Source organism: Aspergillus fischeri, genomic scaffold, assembly GCF_000149645.3.
Source record: "Aspergillus fischeri NRRL 181 1099437636249 genomic scaffold, whole genome shotgun sequence".
In the NCBI taxonomy this organism is placed as follows: domain Eukaryota; kingdom Fungi; phylum Ascomycota; class Eurotiomycetes; order Eurotiales; family Aspergillaceae; genus Aspergillus; species Aspergillus fischeri.
In genome coordinates, this window is record NW_001509770.1 from 2414842 (window position 1) to 2439699 (window position 24858).

General features: G+C 51.1%; 9 protein-coding genes across 9 annotated transcripts; 2 read left to right on the forward strand and 7 right to left on the reverse strand.

Moving 5' to 3' along the window:
- Positions 1 to 255: 255 nt before the first annotated feature.
- On the reverse strand, positions 256 to 4300 carry NFIA_015760 (putative VPS9 domain protein; the record flags this gene model as incomplete). Its single annotated transcript, XM_001264779.1, has 3 exons — positions 256 to 3851; positions 3908 to 4160; positions 4223 to 4300. 3 exons carry the CDS (start codon positions 4298 to 4300, stop codon positions 256 to 258), a joined length of 3927 nt encoding a protein of 1308 aa, XP_001264780.1.
- Positions 4301 to 5084: 784 nt separating this feature from the next.
- NFIA_015770 (mitochondrial 37S ribosomal protein uS11m) lies at positions 5085 to 5702 on the reverse strand (the record flags this gene model as incomplete). The annotated part of the gene is made up of 1 exon (XM_001264780.1): positions 5085 to 5702. The coding sequence occupies one exon, from the start codon at positions 5700 to 5702 to the stop codon at positions 5085 to 5087; it is 618 nt and encodes a 205-aa protein (XP_001264781.1).
- Positions 5703 to 6254: 552 nt separating this feature from the next.
- Positions 6255 to 7845, forward strand: tim44 (protein translocase subunit TIM44; the record flags this gene model as incomplete). Its single annotated transcript, XM_001264781.1, has 2 exons — positions 6255 to 7108; positions 7170 to 7845. 2 exons carry the CDS (start codon positions 6255 to 6257, stop codon positions 7843 to 7845), a joined length of 1530 nt encoding a protein of 509 aa, XP_001264782.1.
- Positions 7846 to 8735: 890 nt separating this feature from the next.
- On the reverse strand, positions 8736 to 9911 carry NFIA_015790 (putative Hsc70 cochaperone (SGT); the record flags this gene model as incomplete). Its single annotated transcript, XM_001264782.1, has 3 exons — positions 8736 to 8781; positions 8837 to 9834; positions 9909 to 9911. 3 exons carry the CDS (start codon positions 9909 to 9911, stop codon positions 8736 to 8738), a joined length of 1047 nt encoding a protein of 348 aa, XP_001264783.1.
- Positions 9912 to 10323: 412 nt separating this feature from the next.
- Positions 10324 to 13775, forward strand: NFIA_015800 (RIC1 family protein; the record flags this gene model as incomplete). The annotated part of the gene is made up of 5 exons (XM_001264783.1): positions 10324 to 10581; positions 10645 to 12039; positions 12102 to 12369; positions 12424 to 12902; positions 12969 to 13775. 5 exons carry the CDS (start codon positions 10324 to 10326, stop codon positions 13773 to 13775), a joined length of 3207 nt encoding a protein of 1068 aa, XP_001264784.1.
- Positions 13776 to 14045: 270 nt separating this feature from the next.
- On the reverse strand, positions 14046 to 14870 carry NFIA_015810 (translation machinery-associated protein 20; the record flags this gene model as incomplete). The annotated part of the gene is made up of 3 exons (XM_001264784.1): positions 14046 to 14436; positions 14522 to 14662; positions 14857 to 14870. 3 exons carry the CDS (start codon positions 14868 to 14870, stop codon positions 14046 to 14048), a joined length of 546 nt encoding a protein of 181 aa, XP_001264785.1.
- A 372-nt stretch (positions 14871 to 15242) lies between these two features.
- Positions 15243 to 16856, reverse strand: NFIA_015820 (YchF/Obg family ATPase; the record flags this gene model as incomplete). Its single annotated transcript, XM_001264785.1, has 3 exons — positions 15243 to 15794; positions 16013 to 16570; positions 16782 to 16856. The coding sequence occupies 3 exons, from the start codon at positions 16854 to 16856 to the stop codon at positions 15243 to 15245; spliced, it is 1185 nt and encodes a 394-aa protein (XP_001264786.1).
- A 799-nt stretch (positions 16857 to 17655) lies between these two features.
- Positions 17656 to 20914, reverse strand: hir1 (putative histone transcription regulator Hir1; the record flags this gene model as incomplete). The annotated part of the gene is made up of 3 exons (XM_001264786.1): positions 17656 to 17753; positions 17831 to 20587; positions 20656 to 20914. 3 exons carry the CDS (start codon positions 20912 to 20914, stop codon positions 17656 to 17658), a joined length of 3114 nt encoding a protein of 1037 aa, XP_001264787.1.
- Positions 20915 to 22045: 1131 nt separating this feature from the next.
- Positions 22046 to 23456, reverse strand: NFIA_015840 (SPFH domain-containing protein; the record flags this gene model as incomplete). The annotated part of the gene is made up of 2 exons (XM_001264787.1): positions 22046 to 22862; positions 22954 to 23456. 2 exons carry the CDS (start codon positions 23454 to 23456, stop codon positions 22046 to 22048), a joined length of 1320 nt encoding a protein of 439 aa, XP_001264788.1.
- Positions 23457 to 24858: the final 1402 nt, after the last annotated feature.

Sequence of the window (24858 nt, forward strand, 5' to 3'; positions counted from 1 at the left end):
GTCGTCGGAAAGAGATAGTCACAAGAGTTGTACATCCTTGAATCTCTTTTTCCTCACAAGCTGTATAACTATCGGACATGATCCTTTCTAAGGAAGAATGGCAGACAATGCATTGATGCCACCGTACCTCGTCCTCATTTTCATCAGCGTCGTCACAGATGTGATGGGTCATTAAAAATTAAAGGCTTTGAACGACAAGTAGGCACAAAGCTAATCTATAGGCAAGCAAATGAACCACCGGCACATAAAGTCTATCTATCGTACTGTACGGCTGTTCATCTCGCGTATCCGGTTCAAGCACCGTTCAAGGCGTTTCCCTCGTTCCCTTTCTCGGACCAGGGTGGACCTGACAAAGGCGCGGATGGCGTCCCGGCCAACTTTCTCCCGCCAGGATGTCCACCCGGCGAGTTCCCCGACCACAACATCCTTGTTCCATGAGATTTCCCGGGAGAGGCGTCCGATATGGGCTTCAGCCTCTTGGATCTTGTGTTCCAGATCGCGAACTGACTTTTGTCGGGATTCCTCCAGGCCTGGGAAGTTGATGTTGAATTTCCGGGGCAGGGACGAGGAGATGAGAGAGGTGCGATTGCGGGAGAGATTGCGGGTTGTGGATTGTAAGTTCGATATGAGCGAAATAGGGCGAGAGAGCGAACCGAGTATTGCGACAGTCGTGTTGTCGATCGAGGAAAAGATGGATAGGAACTGAAGAAGGGGAGAGGAGTCTGAGGATGAGGTTGACAAGTACGAGGCGTAGCGGGCGAAAGCGTCCACATGTGAACGGGGGAGCGCGTTTGTAGGCTCCTGGAGAGTAGAGACCACCGACGAGCACAGAGCCAGCGCGTCAGCCATATCTGAGGCGGCATTCTGCAAGGAATGACCACGGCGAATCAGACTGCGTGTGTTGGCGTGAAGGGCACGAACCATGTCCTGGGCCTGTGCCACGAACTGTTCTGTCTCGCGCATGCCTTCAGCTGTCACAGGCGCGTAGTCGTCCGCAATCGACTCGGAGAGCACCAACGCCTTGCGCCGGGACCTGTCCGTCATCATCTCCGGCTGTAGCTCGGGCACCAGGAAGAACTCCCACAGCATCTCATGGGTCGCAAAGGTTGGATGGGTAAGCAGGATTTTCAAGAATCTGTCTAGTCTCTCTTGCATGTTGTGGAGAACAGACCGAGATGGTTTGGAATGGATTTGAAAAGGATTGCGAAAGTCAGAAAAGGAAGGGATATAAGAGGCCGGATGCTCCATTGCGAGGCACTGAGCAAGATTCTCAAAGTCCGAGAGGGTGCGACGACATGTAGTGACGATGTAAGTGGTGGAGCCAGCTCGAGACTCGTCTGACTGGGACTGAGAGCTCGGGGCGCCGGACTTCAAAACAAAGCGTACTGTGGCATCCTCAACGAAGTACGAGCGTACAACCGTGGTGACACGACCAGATGGATCATCATATGCCGAGGGCGAATTCGAGACAAGAATAAGATCGTCAATGCGATTACGGACTTCATCGTCTTTGGCGAGCTCGACAGCCGTCAATCCGCGAGCTTCCTTGAGGTGAACGTCGACCCGGGGGTCCAAAAAGAGGATACGCACTTGATCCACACGGCCGTACTTGCTGGCCATCATCAGCGGAGTGAACTTCTTCTCGTTGGTTGCGTTTGGATCGCAATCGCTTTCTTGTAGAATTCGGATTGTGATCTCTGGATCACCGACGATGTGTAGCAGTGTATTTCCCTTCGAGTCAACATGATCGTCGAGCCGCAAAGGCAAGCCGTCTCCCTGAGACCTTTGAGCGGCGGTCAACGCCTCGTTGACCATCGATTTATAGTCAGGATGATCATAAGATCTGCACAGAGCAAACAGCGGCGTCTGGCCATTTCTGTCACGTTGTCGCCAAGGAACGAGTCTTTCCAGTCTATACATTACTGATGGCGTACTGAATAAATAGTGGGCGACTGTGCGTCCGTGCATGTCTGCTTTTTTAAGGTAACCAGCAATTGTTCGCTCGTCCGTTGCACTGAACAGAAAGTCGAGCAAAGTTTCTACCATTTCAGGGTGACCGAGTTGCACTGCGGCACTGAGCAACGTCGTTCCATCGGTGTTTGTATCCTCGAGAATGTCTTCCAATGAATAGTACTCTTCCAGGCTGAGCAAGTACCTGAGAGCCTCCGGCTGGCGACTGTCAACGGCCATCATGGGAATTGAATCACCCGCAGGATCTTGCGTTTTTGTCAACGTCTCGATTGAGCTGTCCCCTTCAATTGCACTGGTCATCGATTCAATGGTGGTGGTGCGAGAGAGAAGTGAAGTAGCTGACGACTCCGATATGCTGCGTACATCCATCGAGACTTTCTTCACAGGACGCTGAACTTCCTTCGTCGGTGAGGTGTTTGCCCATGTTTGAAATGGGAACACATGTGCCAGCGGTGGCACCTCGGAAGGACTTTCATCAAGTTCTTGAGGTTCATTATTTGATCTTGAGAGCCTTCGATGAATAGAAGGTCCTCGTAGCGGTTCATCCACTTCTCCGTCCTCATCAGTTTTGAAGAAGACTGATTTCCCTTCTGGCTCGTCCGGGGCATCGTCCATTGAGCTATGGTCACCTTTGGGTTCAAGAATGGCCTTCATTTCGCCAACTCGGCCGGCTCTGGTGGCATTCCACAGGCGCTTGTTGCGAATACTGGCTCTTCTGAGGCCCGCTGAATCAGTCACTAAGTACGTAAGGACTGCCTCGAATGTGCTCAAAGCATAACCCATTTCACCGCTATCAACGTCGTCGATATAGATGAAGTGCTGCATATACAGGAGTCTTGCTTGAAGATGTCTGACCTGGGATCTGATCACCACAATAAGTAACAAGGACACCAGAATATCGGCATTTACGGTGACAGGCGCAATCTGTTTCTCCGAGGCTTGAAGATTCGCGTTATCATACGTCCCGGGGTACGATAAGACCTTGACAGTCTCCAGCAAAGTATTGAGCATGTCGTGCGGACACTTTGCGTCCGTCATCTTTCGGAACTCCTCGACCGCTCTCCCGAGCCGATGTAGCAGCTCCCTTTTGCCTTCTCGGCCTCCTTCGACAGCGATACCTACCTGCGAAACATCTAGATTCTCCATATGACGGATTCTGGAATCTAGTTCTGCGTCCTCGGGTTGACGGAAACTGCATAGTCGAGGGAACAGCAGCGGTTCGTGCACTTGTTCGGCAACATAACGCTCAATCAACCGTTCTACCAGAGGTCCAGTCAGGTCGGTTGTCGCGCCGAGGAGAGACAACTGCTGTTTGTCCACGAGCCGGAACAGATCGATGGCGGCGGTAACTGCCGTCTCCAGACTGCGGCGCATCAAGTCCTCATCATCTTCGAAGTACTCCTCGGAATTAAAGGGAAGGCCTTCTCTGTTGCGGGACGATGCGCTCCGAATAGAAGCGACTTCATCCGCCGAAGATTCATCGCGATCCGGTTTACGTTCGTACTCATCAGGGATGGAAGGCGAGCGCGACGGAGGTGGCGGTAACGGCTTCCCCAGTTCTTTCCCAAATTCTCGAAATAGTCTGTCCAAGCCTGGCTGCATCTGTCTTGCGATCATAGGAAAATTGGCCAGCAGTTCTCCAAACGACTTGATTTCCTTCTTCGGTAATGAAGTGGTAGAATCGCCAGACTTAGCACCAGTATTTGTGACTACCCTTTGAGGTAGCGACCCGGGCACTACAGCAGAAATGATCTTCCCCGGGTCGAATAAGCCGATTAACGGGCGGGAGATGTAATAGATAAGCCATGGCTGAGAGTCGGTACTTGGAGTATAGTACAGAGCGTCGGACAGGAGCTGAGCTTGGGTTAGGGATTTGAAGCCTGACAATGTGATTCAGCACAGGAGAAAAATGCAGAACAAAAAGAGGCTTTTTTACCTTTATTGCTGTAAACCGAGCTCTCTTTGACAATCACGGTTCGCCCGTTGACAGTTGTCACCTGCTTTGCCTTCCCCCTGCTATCCCGAACGTTCGAATCGTCCTTGGCGTTTCCGGTAGCTCCATTGGCAATCGGTATTCGCAGCGTATGACTTCCCAGAAACTCTTCGGATACCACAAGATCGGAATAGAGGAGGTTGGACTCGCGGTCTCGCGACCCGATTAAGGATTCCGTAATCGGAACGAGGAGAACCTGCAGCAAAGGTAAGAGAGTATTCCCCAGGCTTAGTCCAATATGATCCCAACAAGGCATACATGATTCTCTATCGGCAGGCACTGCCCTGGGACAGTGCTTCGGAAGAAGGCACGGAGAAAGGGATTTAGAGGGTGCATCCAAACGGTCTTGGACGACGGCCCGAGAAAGAAATTCCGGCACTCATCAAGCCGTTCGTCTGAATCCCAAAGTCGGGTTCGCGCTGCACCCGGTGATCGTCACAAGAGAGGAACAGTTACGGCGCATACGCTGGCTGAGGATCTAGTAACCGCGGAGACCCGACTATTGCTGAAACTTTCAAACAAAAGTCAAACCTATGTAATGAATGTCGGACGGACAAGATTCCATGCAATCAGACAAAAAGAGATAGCAGAATTGAGATTCACGTAGCAACGTTTGCGATCAAAGATGAGGAGCTGAAGCCTTTCAGCCAGCAGCTTTCGGACACTGGAGCTCATGCGCTAGTCCGTATTTGGTAAGCTGCTAATTATCTATGGCAAGCAATGTTGTTTGATGCATTCAGAACTACTATGGTGTTCCTCAACATCTCTAAAATGCTAGCGCTCAAGTAATGGCATTGACAATGCTAGGTAAGGAAGATGCGAGTTGGCGTTAAGATGAGATCAAGATGCGAAATACAACCTATAGAATCTTTTGTGTATCTCCAGTAGTAAAACACGACTAATGTACAAATATAGCTGCAGCCCAGACCGAGTTCATGGAAGAACTCAGACACTGCAGATCACATAGGAGTCTCAAGGAATCCCAGTTGTGCGAGCCAATGCCTGATACTGAAATGGGTGCGCTGTCCACCAAGCTCCTTGCTTTCTGTTTAACGCTGAAGCCAAGGAACATATGCCTTTCGAGGCAATGGGTATGAGACAATATAGATACAACGCAGAATTATCCCAATCTGCGGACCTTTCTGCTTCTCGTACCACCGAACTTTATCCGTGTCGAATCTGTCACTCGACTGACCAGCCCGCGAATATTCCTTCCCTCACTGCCAAGCAGAACCTTGGTAAACGCTTCCCGACCCTGACCGAAGCCCTGAAAGACGATTTCAAGTCGTTGGATGTTCATGAGATAGCCTCTTTCCTGAATTTGACCAAACACGTGGGACGTCAACTGATAAGCTGGGTCATATCCAGAACGTCCACCTTTCCGAAAGCCGAGGTGTCCACAGCTCATCGACAGCATTGGGTTCCCGTTCGGTTGGGTCAGCGTGAGGAGTGTATTGTGTTTGTGGGCGTAAACGTGAAGATGGTGAGGAGGAGAACGATCGGCATATGGGTCTTTAATCATCTCTGCTTCCAAACTCTCGGCCATGCGGGAATAGTCGCGACTGACGGCCTGGCTAGCGCGAGCTTTTTCTCCCTGCATCATTCTAGTAATAGCAGAGAGCGGCGAATTGTCGTCAGTGGTCTGTTCTGACTTGGGATTCAGAATTTGTCTCTCAATCTCGCGAGTCTTTTCTTTCGCGCTTGAGCTGGGGTTCATGGTGGTAGAAAATGGACGCATCACGCGCTGGGAGATCACTCGTGCCTGGCATGATCGGCTAGTATGTGACAATGCCCTGACCCAGGAGTTGAAAGAATTCATCTTGCTGCGTGGCCGAGAATAATATCGGGGACGTCCGGCAGTTGAGGCGAATAAGGGCAGCGAAAGGCCAGTCGAATTGGCGCAGGATAGAACCTCGAATTGAGCGGAAGGCCGATGCGATAAAGAAGTGAAAAAAGAGATCAAGTACAAAGCTTCAAACGAGATGCAGCATACACTCAGCTAATCCGGTTGAATCGGCAACAATAATACCTTGTCGACGGGACCTGGAGAAAATGGCGGCGGAAATGGCGAGGCCCGAAGTTTTCGATCTTGGCACCCGCGATCTCAACTTTTTTCCCTTCTTCACCAGTCGAATCGCTTCTTCTCTTCTACTCCCCACGCCCCAAAGCTACTTACTTCCTTCTCAACATTTGGGGTCTGACCCATATTCTTCGTCACCCTAAACTAATCTTGCGATATTTGACTTACATTTTGTCTCCGGATTTCCAGAGCATGATCTCGGCTAACAAAATGTCGGCTGTCGCACGGGCGGCCACTTTACGGTCCCATGTTCCCGGCCTGAGGACGACATACGGCAATGCCATCGCTTCTTCGCGGACTCTGATTCAAAATAGCGCTTATTCGACCTCCATCTCTACCTCGCCTACAGTATTACAGCGCCAACAATCGTCCCTCCCCACAGGCGTTCAACTTATCTCTCCGTATACTGTTTTGCCATTGACGCGGTCGTTCCATATTGCCACTGCCCGTTGGCAACAACAGCAAAAAGAGAAGCAGAGTGAAGAACAAAAAAGTGAGAAGAGCGAAGAGGCGAAGAGTGAAGGGGACAAGGAAGAAGGGCAGAAGGAGGCGCCTCCACCACCGCCGCCTCACGGAGACAAGACTCCATGGCAGGTTTTCAGAGAGACTCTCCAAGCAGAGTTCAAGGCATCAAAGGAATGGAATGAGTCTACTAAGGCTCTCGCATCCTCTGCTCATGAGTTCGCCGAGAACGAGAATGTCAAGCGCGCTCGTGCCGCTTATGAAGCCGCTTCGGGTGCAGCAACTTCGAAGACGTCGGCTGCGTTAAAAAAAACCGGTCAGGCCATTGGAAAAGGAGCTGCATGGACATGGGAAACCCCTGTTGTTAAGGGTATCAGGAAGGGTGTCAGCGCCACTGGTGCCGGACTTGAAAAGGCCACAAGACCCGTACGTGAGACGGAGGCCTACAAGAACGTAAAGGAAGCCATCGATGACGGAAGCAGCTCTCGCTATGGTGGCTGGATTGAGAAGGAGGAGCGCCGTAGACAGCGGCAATTGCGTGAGCAGAAGGAAATGATGAAGAGCGGGCGCCGTTCGGCCGAGCCGCTGGTTGAAGATCCAAAGTAAGTGCTACTTTCACATGGAGCTTTTTCTTTTCACAATTCTGATGATTGCCTGGTGCAGTGCGGGTACCAACCTCACTCTTCACAAGGACTCTGCTTGGAAAGAGTCGTGGCGCGAATTCAAGGACTCAAATCCTATGATGCAGAAACTCTTCGCTCTGAAGGAGACATACAACGAATCTGAGAACCCTCTCATCAGTACGGCACGCAGCATCTCGGATCGTGTCGCTAGCTTCTTCGCCGAAAATGAGACTGCCCAGGTCATCAAGAAGTTCCGGGAGATGGATCCCAATTTCCAGATGGAGTCATTCCTGAGGGAGATGCGCGAATACATTCTACCAGAAGTACTGGATGCCTACGTCAAAGGCGATATTGAGACGCTCAAGCTCTGGCTCTCTGATGCGCAATTCCATGTTTACGCTGCTCTTTCCAAACAATACACCACTGCGGGACTCAAGTCGGATGGCCGCATCCTCGATATCCGAGGTGTTGACGTTTCTCACGCCCGTATGCTGGAGCCAGGCGAGATTCCCGTCTTCGTTGTGACCTGCCGTACACAGGAGGTACATGTTTACCGTAACGTTAAGACGGGCGAACTCGCAGCTGGTATGGAAGACAAGGTGCAGCTGGTTACCTATGCCATTGGTCTTACGAGAATACCCGAGGACGTCAACAATCCCGAGACCAGAGGATGGAGGTTGATTGAACTGCAGAAGGCTGCCCGTGACTACATCTAAGGTCCTCGCAACATCTACTCCTATCTACCTTATCCTTAACAAATTCTCAACCGTCACTCTCCATTTCGTGATTATCGGCGGCCTTTGATGATGAATCACCTCTCATACTCTTCTCGATTGTTTTGATATCATGCCACTGTACCATATCGACTATCTAAATAGAGACTCGGCGGAACCGGCGCTCATGTTTTATCTGTGATAGTAGCTTCGGCCTATTGATCCATTTCTTCAATGTCTTTTCTATTCCTTTTTTTATTATCTACCTGAGTACCTTTGTCCTCTCTACAGATTTCATGGACCTGGTTTACCAATTTTCCTGGCCTTCATGGTCTCTCTGAGGCGGTCGCCGTCAGCAAAAGGCTGGGCGGACGGATCGTTACGAATGGCGAGGACGTCTTTGATCCTGGATTGTCTGCATAATAGCCAATGTCCTTTCTTTCCCTATCACTATGGGCGTATACGGCGTTGTATTATGTGATCTGCGACAACCAACTCCACTCCGAACATTTTCATGTATTGGCATCTGGAATCATACCCAGCCTTTTAGCCGGTTTCTGCTGCTTTTTGGTACGAGCTACCTGGACATATATTTTGATAATTGTTACTACAATGCACTGGTGGCTTCTTGGTGTGCCTTGTCAGGGTAAACCTATATCTAATCAGTGACAAATATAACTGACTACTCCGTAATTTTGGCGAGGTTGGATATCATTTAGCGATTATAGCTTCTATCCGTTTGCAAAAGTCATGACGAAGCTGGTTGGCCCGTATTCAATAATCCACAGGTGGGTGAAGCCAGAGAAGGTGAATATCTTTTAGACAAATTCAGAGGTGATATATCGTAGCTGGATGGAAAAGGGGAACTTTTATGCAACGGAGGGTAACTTGGTTTACTGCTGACCTCCACGCCCGGCACCGCCCATCATGTTCCTTGCCCTATACAATTTTGTTAGTTTTCTGTGCCAGGAAAGAAGTGCATGTATGAACTTACATCTCCGCAAGGCTTGGATCGCTCATCAAGCTAGACATGTCAGGCATTCCGCCGCCCCTGCCGAAGTTCTCGGCCATCTGCCTCAATTGAGGGTTGCTCATGAGGTTGTTCAGCATGTCTGGGTTGCTCATCAAGTTCTGGGCCATGCTCGCGAACATGGGGTTGCTCATGATAGAGCTAAGGTCGGGCATACCACCACCGCCGCCACCTCTGCCACCAAGCATGCTGGCGAGAGAAGAAAGATCAGGCATTCCACCAGCACCGCGCGATGCTCCAGCGGCATCGTCGACATCGTCCGTAGGAGGCTCGGCACCACGGCTGGCCTCTTCGATCTTCCGCTTGGTGGTTTCCAGACCTCTTTTCATCGCATCGCTACCTCCGTTCCCTTCCGCCTCAATACCCTTTTCGTAGGCTTCCTTTGCTCCCTTGTAGTCTGCCATATCGAACCGCGCGAGACCGAGACGGCTCCAGGCCTTGGAGTACTTGGGATCCACAACAGTGGCGAGTTCCGCATCCTCCGCAGCTTTCTCATGTTGACCGGAGGCAGAGTAGGCAGCAGCACGGTTTGAGAGATAAATGGGGTTCGCGGGGGCAATGGACAGGGCCTGGGTGTAAAGATCGATCGCCTTACTGTATTCCTTGCGGGCCATGGCAGCATTTCCCTCCGATTTCAACTTGTCGGACTCGGGTGTGGGGGCACCAGCCTTGGGTTGCTGTGCCTCTGTGCTCTGAGCCTGCGCCCCAGCACTGGCGGATTCTGTCGAAGGCTTCTTACGGAGCTTCTCGTAGACGCTGAAGATGCTCGCCAGAGATTGTCCGCCAAGAGCGTCCTTGACGGCGGCCTCATCGGAGGGGTCGACCTTGAAAGTGTCCGCAATACACGACTGAGCGATCTCAATGGATTCAGCGTCATCCGCAGTCAGAGTGCCATCCTTTAGGCTGGAGTTTAAAAAGTCAATAATCGCAAGCGCCAGGCGCTTCTGAGACTCGGTGGGAGCCTAGATGGAACAGGTGTTGGTAAGTCACTGATCTGTCATGAATACGGGTGTATTGGAGAGCCGGACCATCTTACCATTTTGTGAACTGACTGAATATCGCACCAAAAGGTCGGGTTGGGTCAAAGTCAAAAAAAAATAAGGACAGATAAAGCAAGCGGAAGACTGGAGAATCAATCGAATGCTCGTGAAGCTGAACAAATGCGGGGGGCCTTGCCGTGGTGTTTGCTTTGTTTGTTCTGTTTGTCAGGGGAAGCTCCGGTGCACGTGACGATGGGATCATCATCAACATGTCGACTTGAATACAATTGTACACATCAGATATTCGTTCGATTTGATGGCTCAGGCGTGGAGGACTTTGATAATCACGGCGGGTCTCTCTGGGATTGGAATGTCCCGAGTTTGACACATCAAACTCCACCCTAGAGCAGTCGAAGATGACTCGATGTGAGCTCCTTCTCCTGTCTGTGACTATCGCACCCAAGTCGAGCGATGTACTGGCCAAATGGAGTTCCGCGGGTCTATGCGATCAATGGCCCAGGGATTCCAGTTACTTCACATATCGAGCCCGAGGCAAAGGAGCTTGAGATTGCCGAAGAGGAGAGTGCAACGGATCACAATGTTAAGGGAGAGGGGCCCGAAACTGAGTCGGCCTGGGCCAATGAGGCCATTACTGGTCTCTGTATTTCTCGGAGCGGTCACATATTTGCGACGATGACCGACTCCTCGATAGCTGTTTGGCAGACTAGAGTATGACCTTGCGAGCCTCTTGGATGTTATGGAGTGTGAATTGATCTGCTGACTTGCCGTTAGCCTACCGCAGTTGTTGCTGCGATTGCCCGCTCCGCCTCGTCCATGAAGACATATGGGTCGAATGTCACTGTTCTGATGCATCCTGACTCGACGATTCTTGCTGTGCAGACACTTGGTGGATATCTGCTTACTTATACGATTGCAACTGACCCCACCAGTCGCGTATATCAACAACATTTTGATCAATCGAGTCAGAACCGTCGTCAGCAACTCGCTCGACTGTCTGCCGAGGACGATGCGAATGCGGTGCGTGATGTCAGTCTCCGCTTTCGGATGGCAATCAAGATCGAATCTGGTATTGTCAAAGCTTTGGCTCTTGACCGGGAGCTGGTTGTAGCCACCGTCAAACCAGCGGCTGTCCAATGCATTCGGTGGGCTCCGGACGCAGGCGGAGCCCAGACCACGTCAGAGCTACTCAGCCGTATTCTGAATGTTTCGAAGCGGACATCTATCACGGATATGGTCTACGATCGAGCGATCAATCTATTGGTGTGGGTTACCAGCGAAGGACAAGCATATGCCGTACAACGACTGCCTGTGAGCACCAGCACGGCAGAATCTCCAAGGAAACTTTTTCAAGGCCACTGCTTCCACGATCCGAAGCGTGATGGGGAACAAGCAGTCAAGGTCGCGATCAATGCCCGATTTTCATTGCTCACAGTGAACTGCGCCAATGGTGAGATCCTCGTCTATACGGCAAAGGACTATCTGGGGAATGTTCCATTCTCACACAAGCTCCAACTACCCGCTTCTCCTACTACCATTGGCAGCTTGAACTTCATGTCCTACTCTCCGGATGGATATTGTCTTTTTGCAGGCTATGATCATGGCTGGACAACATGGAGCGTATTTGGCAAACCGGGTGGAAACAGCTTCTCGGTGGATAGATCACTCGCTGCAATCAATTCAGAAGACTGGTTGACTGGGGTATTCAATGGATGCTGGGTAGGCGGAGGGTCAGACATACTATTGACAGGGCGGAATGACCGTCGCATATGGATCCTTGAAACAGCCCGAAGCGCTCTTACGGGCTGTTTTTCTTCGGCTAATCTAGCCAGAGGCTTGTTACAGACTGGCACAGAAGTCATCCTATATCGTGGCCATGATTTACCTGATCTTATGACAATCTCGGGCAAGGACTCACTGTGGCATCATGCACAGTATCCTCCAGCGTACCTCCATTCCCAGTGGCCGATCCGCTCGAGTGTCGTCTCGCAAGATGGGCGATACATAGCCATTGCAGGTAGACGGGGACTGGCGCATTACAGCGTCAACAGTGGTCGCTGGAAAGTCTTTGAAGATCCGAAGACAGAAAATTCATTCGCCGTTCGCGGCGGCATGTGCTGGTATGGGCACATTCTCATTGCCGCCGTCGAAAGCGATGGCTCCTACGAGGTTCGTCCTTTGAGTACCACTAAACTGTTTTGAAGCAACAGAATGTTGATGGCTTTTAACAGTTGCGTCTATATTCCCGAGAACTGTCTTTGAACAAGCATTCAGTATTGCACACAGAACGCCTTCCCTCGCCGGTAGTGTTCATAGGACCTTCTGGCGAAGATTCCCTTCTCGTCTACACTTATGATAACATTTTATACCATTATATTATCAACTCGATGCAGCAACGGATAACCCTTGTCCCTGTTGGTCAGATTGCGTTTAATGGTATTGTGCGGGCACCTACCAGAGTTCGGGCGATTAGCTGGGTACTGCCGGAGGATCAGATGCGTAAGTATCACTCTCATGGGTTAGTGAAATGTGGCAAGTTCTAACGTCTGGCAGGGAACGGGGACCCGTCTCAGGATGTAAAGGTGGCATCGGTGCTGCTCTTGGTTGACGGAAACATGGTTCTGTTACAACCGTCCTTGGCAGAATCTGGCGAACTTAAATATGATATGCGGGTGATTTCTCACGACGTTGAGTACTATATCTTGATGCGAGATCAATTCTCCTTCAATTTTGCACCGCCGGTGGATGAGTCTATTCCAGCCAGCCCCTCGGCCGAGGCGGCATTGAGTGCGTACCACCGTAGTGATCAATCACTGCGGGACTCCCTCTGGATGTTCTGTGGCAAGGAATTGCTCGTCTGGGGGGATGTGCATGACGTTCTGCAACGAGAGGAAGTGCCAAAGCCAATACAAGTGCCTTTGGACTTCTACCCGCTGTCAGTACTGTTGAACAAGGGCATAGTTTTGGGTGTCGAGTCGGAAATGATACAAAGACGTGATGTCACATTTGCCGCTCTGAAATTCGCTATAAGGGTATGATCTTCCCTTTTTCCCCTTATACATGTCATCCATGTTGCCCTATGTACTGATGTTGAAAAGACTCATTTATTCCTACCATATGTCCTACAACATGATCTCGTCCGTGGAGACATCGCGGCAGCACTCACACTATGCCAACGTTTCTCCCACCTCTCATACTTCCCTCATGCCTTAGAAATGCTTTTGCACCACGTCCTGGATGACGAGGTTGATAACGAGAGGAAAGAAAGCAAGACAGATGATCCCTCACGAAGACACGAGCCACTGTTGCCATCCGTCATTTCATTCCTTCAAGCATCACTGCCGATTAAAGTGTTTTTGGACATTGTTGTCCAGTGCACAAGAAAGACCGAGCTTCGCTCATGGCGCACCTTGTTCAACCACTTGCCTCCTCCGAAGGATCTTTTTGAACAGGCCCTGAGGCTCAACTCTCTCAAAACGGCAGTGGGGTATCTGCTCGTCTTACAAGCCATGGAGGACGAAGGCGAGGGTGGTCACGAGGCTCCAATTGAAGACTATGTTGTCCGTCTCATTGGTCTGGCATCGCAAAATAGTGATTGGGAGCTCTGTGGTGAACTGGCGCGGTTCCTAATTGCTCTTGATGCATCCGGGGATATGCTTCGACGCGCTATCTCGCGGGTCGGGCTGAGAAACGCAGTGCAATCAGGAGACGGGTTGAACTCGAACGGCTCGGGGATCAGTGCCAAAGGATTAGGCTTGGGCATTTATTCACCACCTTGGCCAACATTATCGCCAACATCGTCCGTATCCCCACTCTCGCGACAACAGATTAGCCCAGAGGACCAAGGATCTCCTGTGGACAGCACGACAGACGATCAGAGCACATTCTCTGGGATCAGTCACTGAGCATGTACGAAAGAGCGTGTCGCAGCTTCTCTTCTACATTGTATTCAATTGAAATTTGATCCGTATATAGACGATTCCCTGAGCCTATCAGGCTCAGCGTTCTGACAACTTCGCACTAGCAACGGAATGTTTCTTCATGATAATCATTTCTATTCTTCTGCGACAGCAGTTTCAGCAGTAATGACATATGTGCTCCTTAAAGCATAATCAGTTGGCAATCCAAACAAGAACAAGAACTCAAGTCATTTGTCATTTACAGAGAGAACCAACTCAATCCCAGTGCATCTTCCACAAGCCGTCACCCAGATAATGCCCCTCGTCCATGACCACACCCTTCTTCTTCTCCTTCATCTCCTCCGTTCCGACCTTCAACGGCCCAACCATACACGCATGCTCCTTCCCTTCAGCCATGACCGCAACCACCTGCCCCTTCTCCAACGCATGCTCCGCATCAGGTAACCGCCCACCAGGCGACGTCAACCCAGGCGCCATGAGCGTCGCACCCGAAAGCACGAACCGGATCGCACCCCGATCGATCTGAACCGTCGGCAATGCATCAGGGTAGGAATGAAGCAGCTTGAGATGCGGGATCGGCGGCCCATCCATGGGCTGGTAGAACAGAGGGGTCGATTCGATGGTGTATAGTGTCGCTCTATCCGGTCTGTAGCGTCCCACCATTAGCTTCCATCCTAACCTTCAATCGCATAAATCCCGCCTCCAAGCGAATCTGGGGCTGGGGAAATTACAATTTCACCGCATCGAGTTGGGCTTTCTTGGGGAGGATCTCATCGATATACGGCTCGAAGCCGGGATATGTGTCGAGGAACTTTTGGCGCAGGCCGCGCTGCACCGAGGACTTGACTTTTGAGCGGCCGCTTGGGGGGATACTTTATTTCCATCTTCTATTAGCATTCGTCATTGATTTGCTTGAGTCGGATTACCGCAATAATCTTGTCTTGGGCAGATTCAACTGTTGTTTGCGGAGGGGTAACAGATAACTAGTTGGCTTGCTGGCTCGCGGGGTTCTCACAGACAACCTAGTGGATTCCCGAACGCAAACTCGGACTCGAAGGGTACTTACTCTTTCTTAAACATTTTGGGATATGGGATGGAGAGGTCAATGGTCGATCGCTGAGCTTTTCTCGGCGTCAAACCAGTCTGCTGTTTCCTTCATGACCTCAGACGAATTGCGCCAATGGTATGACGCGCTTAACGCGGGGAGGGGCAGTAGCTGTCACGTGCTGATTGAAGCTCATTTTCTGCCTGATCTGTAAGGCATCTTCTCAGTTTATGAGCTACATTGAAGGAATACGCTATTCGATCCATCTCTGGTGACACTACAAGAACGCAACTTTGGGTTTCAACTTTCTGGTATTGGGTACTTCTACCATGCCTGGGTGGGAATCACAAGTAAACCCAAGCAAGGTATCAACCTATATGAGCTATATCCAATTTTGAATGATCAATTTAGCCCTTAGCGGCACCGGCCTTGATGAGGAGAATGTCACCATCTTCCACAACGTAGTCCTTGCCCTTGGTCATGATCTTGCCGGCCGCTTTGACAGCGGCTTCGTCGCCATACTCCCGCAGGGTGGTGTAGTTGTACACAATGGCCTGAATGAACGTCTTCTCAAAGTCAGTGTGAATCACACCAGCGGCCGCGGGCGCCTTGGTGCCCTTGCGGATAGTCCATTGACGGACTTCGTCTGCACCAGTGGTGAAGAAACTGGCCAAGTTGAGAACTTGGCGCATAGTAACAATAACCTTGGGCAGAGCAGACTTGGTGTTTAAGGCCTTGCACTCCTCAGCGGCCTTGGCGTCATCGCCGAAGGCAGCCAAGCGCTCCTCGAAGGAGACGGAGATGGGGATCAGAGGATCACCAGGAGAGTTCTTCTGGATCCACTCAAAGACCTTGGGCAGGTACTTGTTCTTCTGACGGATGTAGTCCTTCTCGCTGAGGTTGACAAGATAGACAACAGGCTTGGCCGTGAGCAGGAAAAGAGGGTTGATAACCTCAACCTATGGATTGACCAATTAGTATCTGAAGCACAGACAGATGGCGTAAACAGAGCATAATGGTTTGCAAATTGAATCAGATAGGACATGATCTCATAACAGCCTCTGCGTTGTAATTAAAATGAGGCTGTTCGACGAGCTGGGTTATATCGAGCAAAGCTCTTATTCATCATATGAAAGGGTATACAGAAATGATTGATGAAAAAAGAATAGAAACATACCTCTTTGGGAGCCCAGTCACCCTTGCGGACGTCGTTTCCATCTTTCAGGAATTGAAGCACTTTGGCGACGGTGGCCTCCTCCTCACGCAGCTTCTTCATCTCAAGAGACTGTCCGCCGCGCTTTGTTTGCTTGCTCAAGCTCTCGAGTGCCTTCTCGACAAACTCGATATCCTTGATCCGCAACTCCTCGCTGATGATGGTCAGATCACGGACGGGATCGACATCACCTTCGACGTGGATGATCTCAGCATCGTCGAAGCATCGGACGACCTGGAAGATGGCATCGACAGCACGAATGTGGGAAAGGAAAGCATTTCCCAGACCAGCACCAGTAGAGGCACCACGGGTCAGACCGGCGATATCATACACGGTCAAGTTGGCGGGAACCTGAGACTTGGGCTTGTAGTGTTCGCAAAGCCAGTCGAATCGCTCATCAGGGACGATGACACGAGCCTCTTCGGGATCGATAGTGGCATAGGGGAAGTTGGCCGGGTTACCCAGAGACGACTTGGTGATGGCCTGGAAGAGAGTCGACTTGCCGACGTTGGCCAAACCAACCTAATCAATAGCCATTGTTAGATGGGATGTTGGTTTCTTCACATCTGTGTGAGTATAGCAGATGAAAGATACATGGTAGAGGACGAGGAGAATGTGAATGAAGAAAATTGTTGCAGATTGGGAGCTGCGATTTAAATAGGGGAGGAAAAAAAGCAAAGGCTGGGAAATAGGGCAGAAAAAAAATAGTACGGTGGGGTCAATGCTCACATACGATACCACTCTTCAAGTTGTTTCCTGGACGGCCCAGCAGGACCTTCTCCTGGACGACGGCCTTCTTGGGAGGCATCTTTTTCTTCTTCTTGCTGGAGTAGCTTCGGCGGGAGAAGGCAGAAAAATAAGGAGAAGAAGAAAACGGGGAGAAGAGGGGAGAGGACTGATGGAGACGCGAGGCAAAAGCAGAACCAGCTGCGGATCGTTCTAAACGGAGGGGTAGAGAAAGGAAGAGAAAGACGGCGGGCGGTGCGGGAGACGTGATGAAGAGCGCCCACCGACAGTGGGCAGAAGAACGACTGGGAAAGAAGAGAAGAGGGGGGAGGGGTCAATTGAGGGGAAGATAGCTTAGGCTGTCACAGTAATCTTTGTTATGCAGTCAGATGATAATAGGAACGGCAATTGAGATGGGGATGATTTCCTTTCCTACTTGTACAGGATTCGCTAACTTCTCTTCTCTATGATGGTAATGTTCGTGCTTTTCGTGTTCTCGGAAATTTTGCGATTTTTCTGCCAGTTAATATCTCACCGCCCACATGACTCCAGAACCCTGGTCATGCACGTGACATTGACCTCCTCTGGAGTTAACTATACGGAGGTTGTGACAAAAGAATCAGGCGATGGCCGCAAAAACACTTTGCGCACAGTTCATGTCCTTCAGAAGTCAGATGGTAAAACAAGACTATAGCATAAAAAGTATGTTACATCCGGATATATGAAGTGGAAGCGAAGAAAAAACCCTGAATCCGTAGCTCCTTTACAATAGAAGAAATAGCTACCACTCAATCAAAACCGGCCGTAAGGAATCCGAATCATCAACGCCGTATAGAAGGGTCATGGACGGAAGAATGAGACTGTCAACTGTTCTTCTCTGATTATGTTTCCATTGCGTCATCGTCTTCGGACTCATTGTCTACCACGCCCAGCAGCTTGGCATAGGGGACGGTCACTCGCTGAAGATCCCGGTGTTTACCTGATGGCAGAAAGAAAAGAGAAAGTTAGCGACATATGTGCATCAGGTGCAGAAGAAAGAATGTCACTGCAACTTACCCAAGGCTAAAATCACCTCCTTCAACAGCACCTCGCGTGGCCAGCCACAGAGGGTATCCGAGCTCTCCTGCCAGTTTCGATCCTCCTTTTCGTTCGCTTGTAACCGGCGGACTGTGCCTGTCTCGTCCTCCTCCTCAAACAGGCCGCCAATCAGACCCTTCAGCAGCTCCTCAACCTTCATCTTGAGGCCTTCCGCCCCGAGACGCTTGGCATACATAGACAAATAGAGGCGGAACTCTTCTTTAGCTCCCAGCGATAACGCTGCGGCAAGTCGGTTCTCCATATGGGCTATAGACACACTTGACTCGAAGCTCTCGTAGCCCTCGCGAGATAAGAGGACTTTGATCAGCCGCTGCAGGAAGTACGCTCGTCCGCGCAGAAGCGTCTCATTCGTCGTATTGCGTTCCAGGAACGGAATGATACCAGCTGAGACAGCGGCCTTGGTCTCTTTGTCTTGCTGCGGTCCCGCAGACTGCAGGTTACCCACCGGAGCTTCTGTGGAGTTCCAGTACTGACTGCCAACAGCCCACCATGCCTCGGAGACCCGCTGCCAAGTGTACATGGAAGGCGAATAGGAGTACCCTTCGCCATTGGACAAGGCGACCACCACCCGGCCCTCCGAGTTGATTCGCGCATTAGTGATCGCTGGAGCCGCGGACGGATGCGCACCCAGCGTGTGAATTGCTGCATCGAGGACGGGTTGGAGGGAGATTGGGGGGTGAGGGGAAGAAAGATGCTTGACGTTCCAGACATAGCACATGCCCACCGCTGATATACACAGAATCCATGGGCCATTGCATTCCAGAATCACTGGTTGCGCTTCAAGCACGAGAGCGCTGACAAGACGCCGGCCCGCGGGCGACCAGATGTATATTGATCCATCTTCGCAGGCGGCAGCCCACATGCTCTGGTTACCAGTCACCAGAAGCACAGTCCGTGGGAGGAAATCCTGCCACAGTGGCTGTTCGCCGCGGAACAGCGTGAGGCGTACAGGCTCGCGATCTACAGCTCTACCTGTCAAGCTTGCAGGGGATGGATTACGAGCCTCGAAGACAACGTCAGCCCGCGATTTCCCCGGCTCTCCTGTAGCGCTAGGCGGTTCCGTCGGCCTGTCGTTGGAATCGATGGCTCGCACGATCTGGCTGCGGACCTTTGGTACTGCGAGACGGAGCTGGCTGATCGCCATGCAGGGGTTCGTTACAGCAGGCCTTATGAACTCCGGCGTTGGCTGCTGTCCCGTTGGTGCAGGTTGAGGTTGCGCCGGAAGAAGTCCATCCGGCGTATTTGCGAGGATTGGTGTCGCGCCGTTCTGACTTGCCAGTGCGACCCGTTTCTCCACATGTCCATCTTCATCGCCCTCGAGTTGCGCGAGCTTTCGCTTATTCCCGAAAAGCAACGCAGCAAGTCCACCCTTAGGTAATCCATCAAAAGGTTTCGAAAGATCGACAATCGACTGTGGCACATCGGCCTTCACTTGGCTACTAACTGAAGCCATGAGCCGTGCCTGAGGAAGAGATGACTCTGCCGCCCCCGCTCCTGATACCAGAAGAGGTGCAATTCGCTTCTTGCCCTCCTTCGTGTACGTCGGGCGCTGCTTCAGCCTCTCCAATTTCGCCTGATACGGATCTGGCTTCTCCGGTTCTGGGGCTGCTGGTGTTGCTGCGGTGCCGTTAGGCTGAGCCTTCTGCGTATCTGGAGCAGGCGAGGGACCTCGTGCAGGCGTTGCACCGTTTGACGGAAGCGGTGCCGTCTTGCCATTGACCATACTTTCTGCTGTGGCATGACCATCGCCCATTAGAGCACCCATTCGCCCCTCGACGTCTTTGATCTCTCCAGCTTTACTCTTCTCCTCAAGCAGTAACCCATCCGTAGTCTCAGCGATACCAGCGCCTCTTCTGTTGGTGCCGAATTTTGTAAGTGACTTCTCGTTCTCCTCCATCGCCATTGGGTAGCCTAGCTCCCCGTCCTCGAAGCGAACGGCAAGAATCGTACCATCGAGGGCAGTCGCAAAGAGGCATTTCCCATCGGGGCTCCAGGCGAGATCTGAGATTGACTTGGCAGCCATCTCCTGGGCAACCACAATGGGTCTGGGGTTACTGGTAATCCAAATGCTCAGTGACTTGTCTCCGCCGGCGCATGCGATGACTGTCACATTCTGCATTGCATGAGTCTGATTATCAACCGCCGATTTGCTGACCGGTTGACTCGAATACAATCGTGGGGAGAAAGCGCACACCTCCACCGGCGCTTCGTGGCCGATGAGATTGATATCACCATCCCACGAACCTCGGTTGATAATTGCAACGGAACTAACAGGCCCGTTCACTGCGTTGGCAGCCGCGATGTGCATTCCGTCTGGAGACCATGAGCAGCGACGGAAATAGGCTGTAAGTGGTGAGTTTTGGAAAGGCGCGGATATGGTGTGCTCGAGCACGAAATTGTTCATCTGATCATGAGCCGTAGAATTCGGCGAAGGCGACGTAAATCGAAAGATACGGACTGTGCGGTCGTCACTTGCCGTGGCGAAATATTTATTTGCCGGGTCGAACGTAATTCCCTTGACATGGCTCTGGTGGATGGACAACGTCTTCAATTTTTCGAATGTATGCCCTGACCAGACCACGACCTTGGAATCCAGTCCTACAGATACCAAAATTGAGGAATCGTACGACCATCCTAGATCTTGAACATCATTGTCATGGCCGATCAACCTCCGTATCGTGCGCCAATTCTCCACAGGCGGCGCCTCGTTCGACCCTAGCATTTGCGAAGATAACACCGGTTAGCCAGCTCCCTTCCCACGGTCAAAATAAGCCAGCACCTACCGAACGTCGACGCATGTGAAGGAGGATTCGCGTCCAATGTATAGATACAGACTATCTTATCGTCCGCACCCGACGCCAGGTACTTCCCATTGGGCGAGAATCGAACCGTATGAATCGTGCCCGAGTGGTTGCTCATCGACGCAAGCTGCTTGGGCTTGTTCGCATACTCGGGGTTCCCCGTGTTATAGATCGCTTCCGTTGACCATATTCGAACGTATCCATCTGCACCCAGGGTAAAAGCGCTTATATCAGCAACCATCCCAAATTCGTGTTCCGTACGGCTTAGCCCATAGATTGGTCTGGGAATTTCTCACCTCCAGCTGCTGTGACCAAACGGCTTCCGTCCGGGGAGATGTCGCAAGCGTAAACCTCAAAGTCTTTTCTCTCCCCTATCCAAGCAAGGAATAGTATTAGCACAGGTTTAGTAGCTAGGTCGAGATCCTCGAAGTAAAGATGTGTGGTTCATGGTATCACAAAGCGCCAATAGAAAAAAGGAAGACAATTTAATGCACCTCCATGGGTCAGCCAAACCGGCTTAAAGATATGCATCGCAACAGCTGCGGTTTCGCTTGCAGACTTCAGTGATGTTTCGATTTTCCGCGTAGGACGCTATGTTCGGGCTGGGCTCCTAGTAGGCTGACGTGGATGCAGGATTGTGGTTTATCTGAGCATCGCAGAGAGACAGCGCTGCGGCTCACCCGATGATGAAATATTATTATTATTGAACGAATAACAGAAGAAACAATACCCGGAAGTATTTGCTGACTGGAATAAAGCTTCAGGTTGAGCAAAAGGGATGCGCCAGTCAGTTGACATGAAATTTGTCTGGAGATTAATCTAAGAATACGCCGACGCGAACAAAGGAGGACCGATGAGCCAAGTCGCGATCTCCAGGCGCGGGAGTCGGATGGTCCGAGCTTCCTCATATTCTCCGCCTGCAGGGCCTATTCTGCATACTTATCTTGACAATGGGCTGCATATCCTGCATTGATGGCATTGATGGTGAGATATAAGAGGCTAATGTTATTTTCGCCTCCACCTTAATAATGGGGTACTGTACATTATACACAGGAGGAGAGAAAGGATAAGCGTAAGAAAATCAGCTAATGCCAACCAACACTTGCCGGACGACAACTTTTGTTCTTCGCCATGGTAGCTCCCTGCCTGCACTCCTGAGAACATGCTAGATATTGTTGAGAAGTAGGATCATGGGTCGCAAAAGACGAGAGGTCGTAAGGTAGAAGTTATCACGAGATATTATCGTACACCAACGGATCATTTCAGCTGGGCGGAGTCACGGAGGGAGACGCCTTCAGCGGAAGGAAGCGCCCGAAGGCTGGAGGATTGTGCCAAAAGGCTATCGAAAAGCGTCATTTCAATTAGACTCCCTCTATCTTCTCTGTTGGCTCGCTTGGTCAAATCCTTCCAAGACACTCTCGGCGACATTCTCAACCTTGCCGGTCTCAGACTCAGCCTGACGCTCCGGCTCGGAAGTGTTCTTTTCTGCCTTTTGTTGATGTGAGTGCTCAATCTGGGCAGGCTCCTGTACTCCAAGGGCCTTTGCGGCAATGGAGCGCGCCTGGCTCTCATTGACCTTGCCATAGACAGCCATGGCATTCGCAATCATTCCACCAAGGTCGCCAACATTGCCAGGAACAACGACAGCAGTTCCTTCACGCGCAAGATTCGAGAATGCCTCGACGTACTTTTCTGCGACACTGAGGCTGACGGCACTGTGCGCGTTCTCACTGCCCTCTGCAATGGCCTTAGCAACGGCCTCAATACCTCTGGCAGTCGCCTGCGCCTTGAGCATAATCGCCTCTGCCTCACCAGAAGCACGGTTGATCCGCTCGGACCGCAGAGCCTCGGACGCAAGAATGACGGACTGCTTCCGACCCTCCGCGATGTTGATCGCACTCTGTCGCTGACCCTCAGATTCGAGGATCTCCGCACGCTTTGACCGCTCTGCCGTCACCTGGCGGTGCATCGCTGCAACAACGCCTTCCGGGGCATGAATATCCCGAATCTCATAACGTAGACAGACCACACCCCAGTCCTGAGCTGCCTCGTTGATAGCCTGCGTAATATTGGTATTTAACGTGGCACGCTCCTTCAACACGTGGTCTAGCGTGAGCTGCCCAATCTCCGAGCGCATAGTTGTCTGTGCTAGTTGGGAAATGGCATATTCAGCATCCTCAACGCCGTAACTGATCGACAATTGAAACGAGTCAGCTTGCTTGCCTTAGGTATCAGGTCTCCTCGAGCGACCTGCTGCCTCCGTCCCCCTGAAAGACTCACCTTGCCTTGTAGGCATCAAATACCCTCGTGTATAGCACACCATCCAACTCCAACGTAACATTATCCGCGGTAATGGCATTCTGACTCGGTATCTCAATGGCAGACTCCTTCAAGCTCTTAACGTATGCGATCCGATCGATAAAGGGGATTAGAATTGCCAATCCAGGCTCTAAAATTCGATGGAACTTGCCCATCCGCTCAACGATCCATGCGGTCTGCTGAGGGACGAATCGAATGACAGTGTTCATGGGAAGCGCGGAGCGACTTGAGAAGTATGTCGCGGGTGCACCGCCGGGCACCGAACCGGGTCCGAAGCCTAGCAGTGACGATTCTGGCGCGGTCCGTCGAGATGTTGAGGAGACATTCCGCCGTCGAATGGTACTCAGGGTGTTAGAAGATATGATGCGAGGGCCAGAAAGACAAGGGTTCTGAAGGGCCACGCGGTTAGAACCGCGAATGGAAGACCGAAGCAGTCTCGATGACTGCCTGGACGTCACTTCCATCGTGAGGGATTAATTACGAGAAATAGGCGAGGGACGTGTGGAACGAACTTGTGAGTATTGGGGACAAGTTTGATCTGTCAAGCTCTCGTGGGGAGAAGCTCGGGTGCAGCTGGCTACTGCGATCGTCACTTGCCGATTTGATGGCCTGAGGCAGAAGGTCATGCTGAGTCACCGCCTATCTCCTTCTATTTCCTGTTAGGAAATTGATCGAACTTCCACTTCATTTGAGCTTGAGCATGTTGTTCGTAACTTCAATAGTGATGACGAGGTGAGTACGAGCAAGATCTTACTTATGATAATCGTGTTTTGGAGATTCCCATCACGCACTTACGCTGACCCCTTGAGAAGCCGATGAGAACTTCGAGTAGTGCTCCTGGAAGCAATTCACTAATACGAAAACCTACTCATAGCACGATTGTAGACGTGGTCAGGAAATTCGTCTATTTCACTTCTGCAAAGATTCTCCCTTTTCCAAGGAAAAATGAACCCGTTCCGAGAAACAAAAATCAAACAATTACCCGTATTATGCACGCCGCATTACTCTCACAGTAAGAGACCCATTTTATGCAAAATAGAAGAAAGGATGAGAGGGTAAGGGGAAGTTGGAGAGAAGATGTAGCACCGCAGAAGGCACCATGAAAGCAGATGGAGAGATCACCTCTGGAGTCGTCCTAGGGCGCTTGGAGGAGAATCCGTACGGCGCTTCCCGATTTCTCCTGTGCACAGTCGATTATTGCTGGTTTCAAAGTTGAGGTTTCTTTTTTGCATTTTCCTTCCATTCGTACAGAGACTCGCATGCAGGACAAGGGACAGGTTACCGCAGTGGATAGAGAAAGTAGAGACAAAAAGAAAAAGAAAAAAACAAACAGGTTACCGAAGTGAACTCTATGGCCGTGGGAAATCGCTTAGGTTCGGCGCACCGCAGAAGCAAGCATCAGAGACAGGTGATATTGCCCAGTAAATCATGCCCGGACTCCGAATAGTTTTTTAACCCTTCCCATGACTGAAGCAAAAAGAACGGGAGCGTCGGAATAAGAAAAACAAAGCGACGAGATGCCGAATAATATGTATCCATCTCGTCTTGGGAATGATTAGCGGGAACTCGCCACAAAAAAAGTAAATGCAGAAGCTGAGATGTAGTGATGCAAGTCATGATAGAGAAGCACGAAAAAAAGTTAAAGACGGGAGAAGCAAAAGGAAGAATAACAAAATCACTTTTCCAGCTCGGCTCTCAAGCTAGCATCGAGAAGGCTGTCGATTATCAGGCGATTTCCTGCGTCGCAAGCTTGACACCGCCAGGCCGAACGTAGAGTGTCGAAAGCCATGTGCCCACTCAGGTGGCTAGACAATTCCCTCCTACATAGAACAAGGAGGTCTTCGACCACCTCGTCAGGGAGAATCA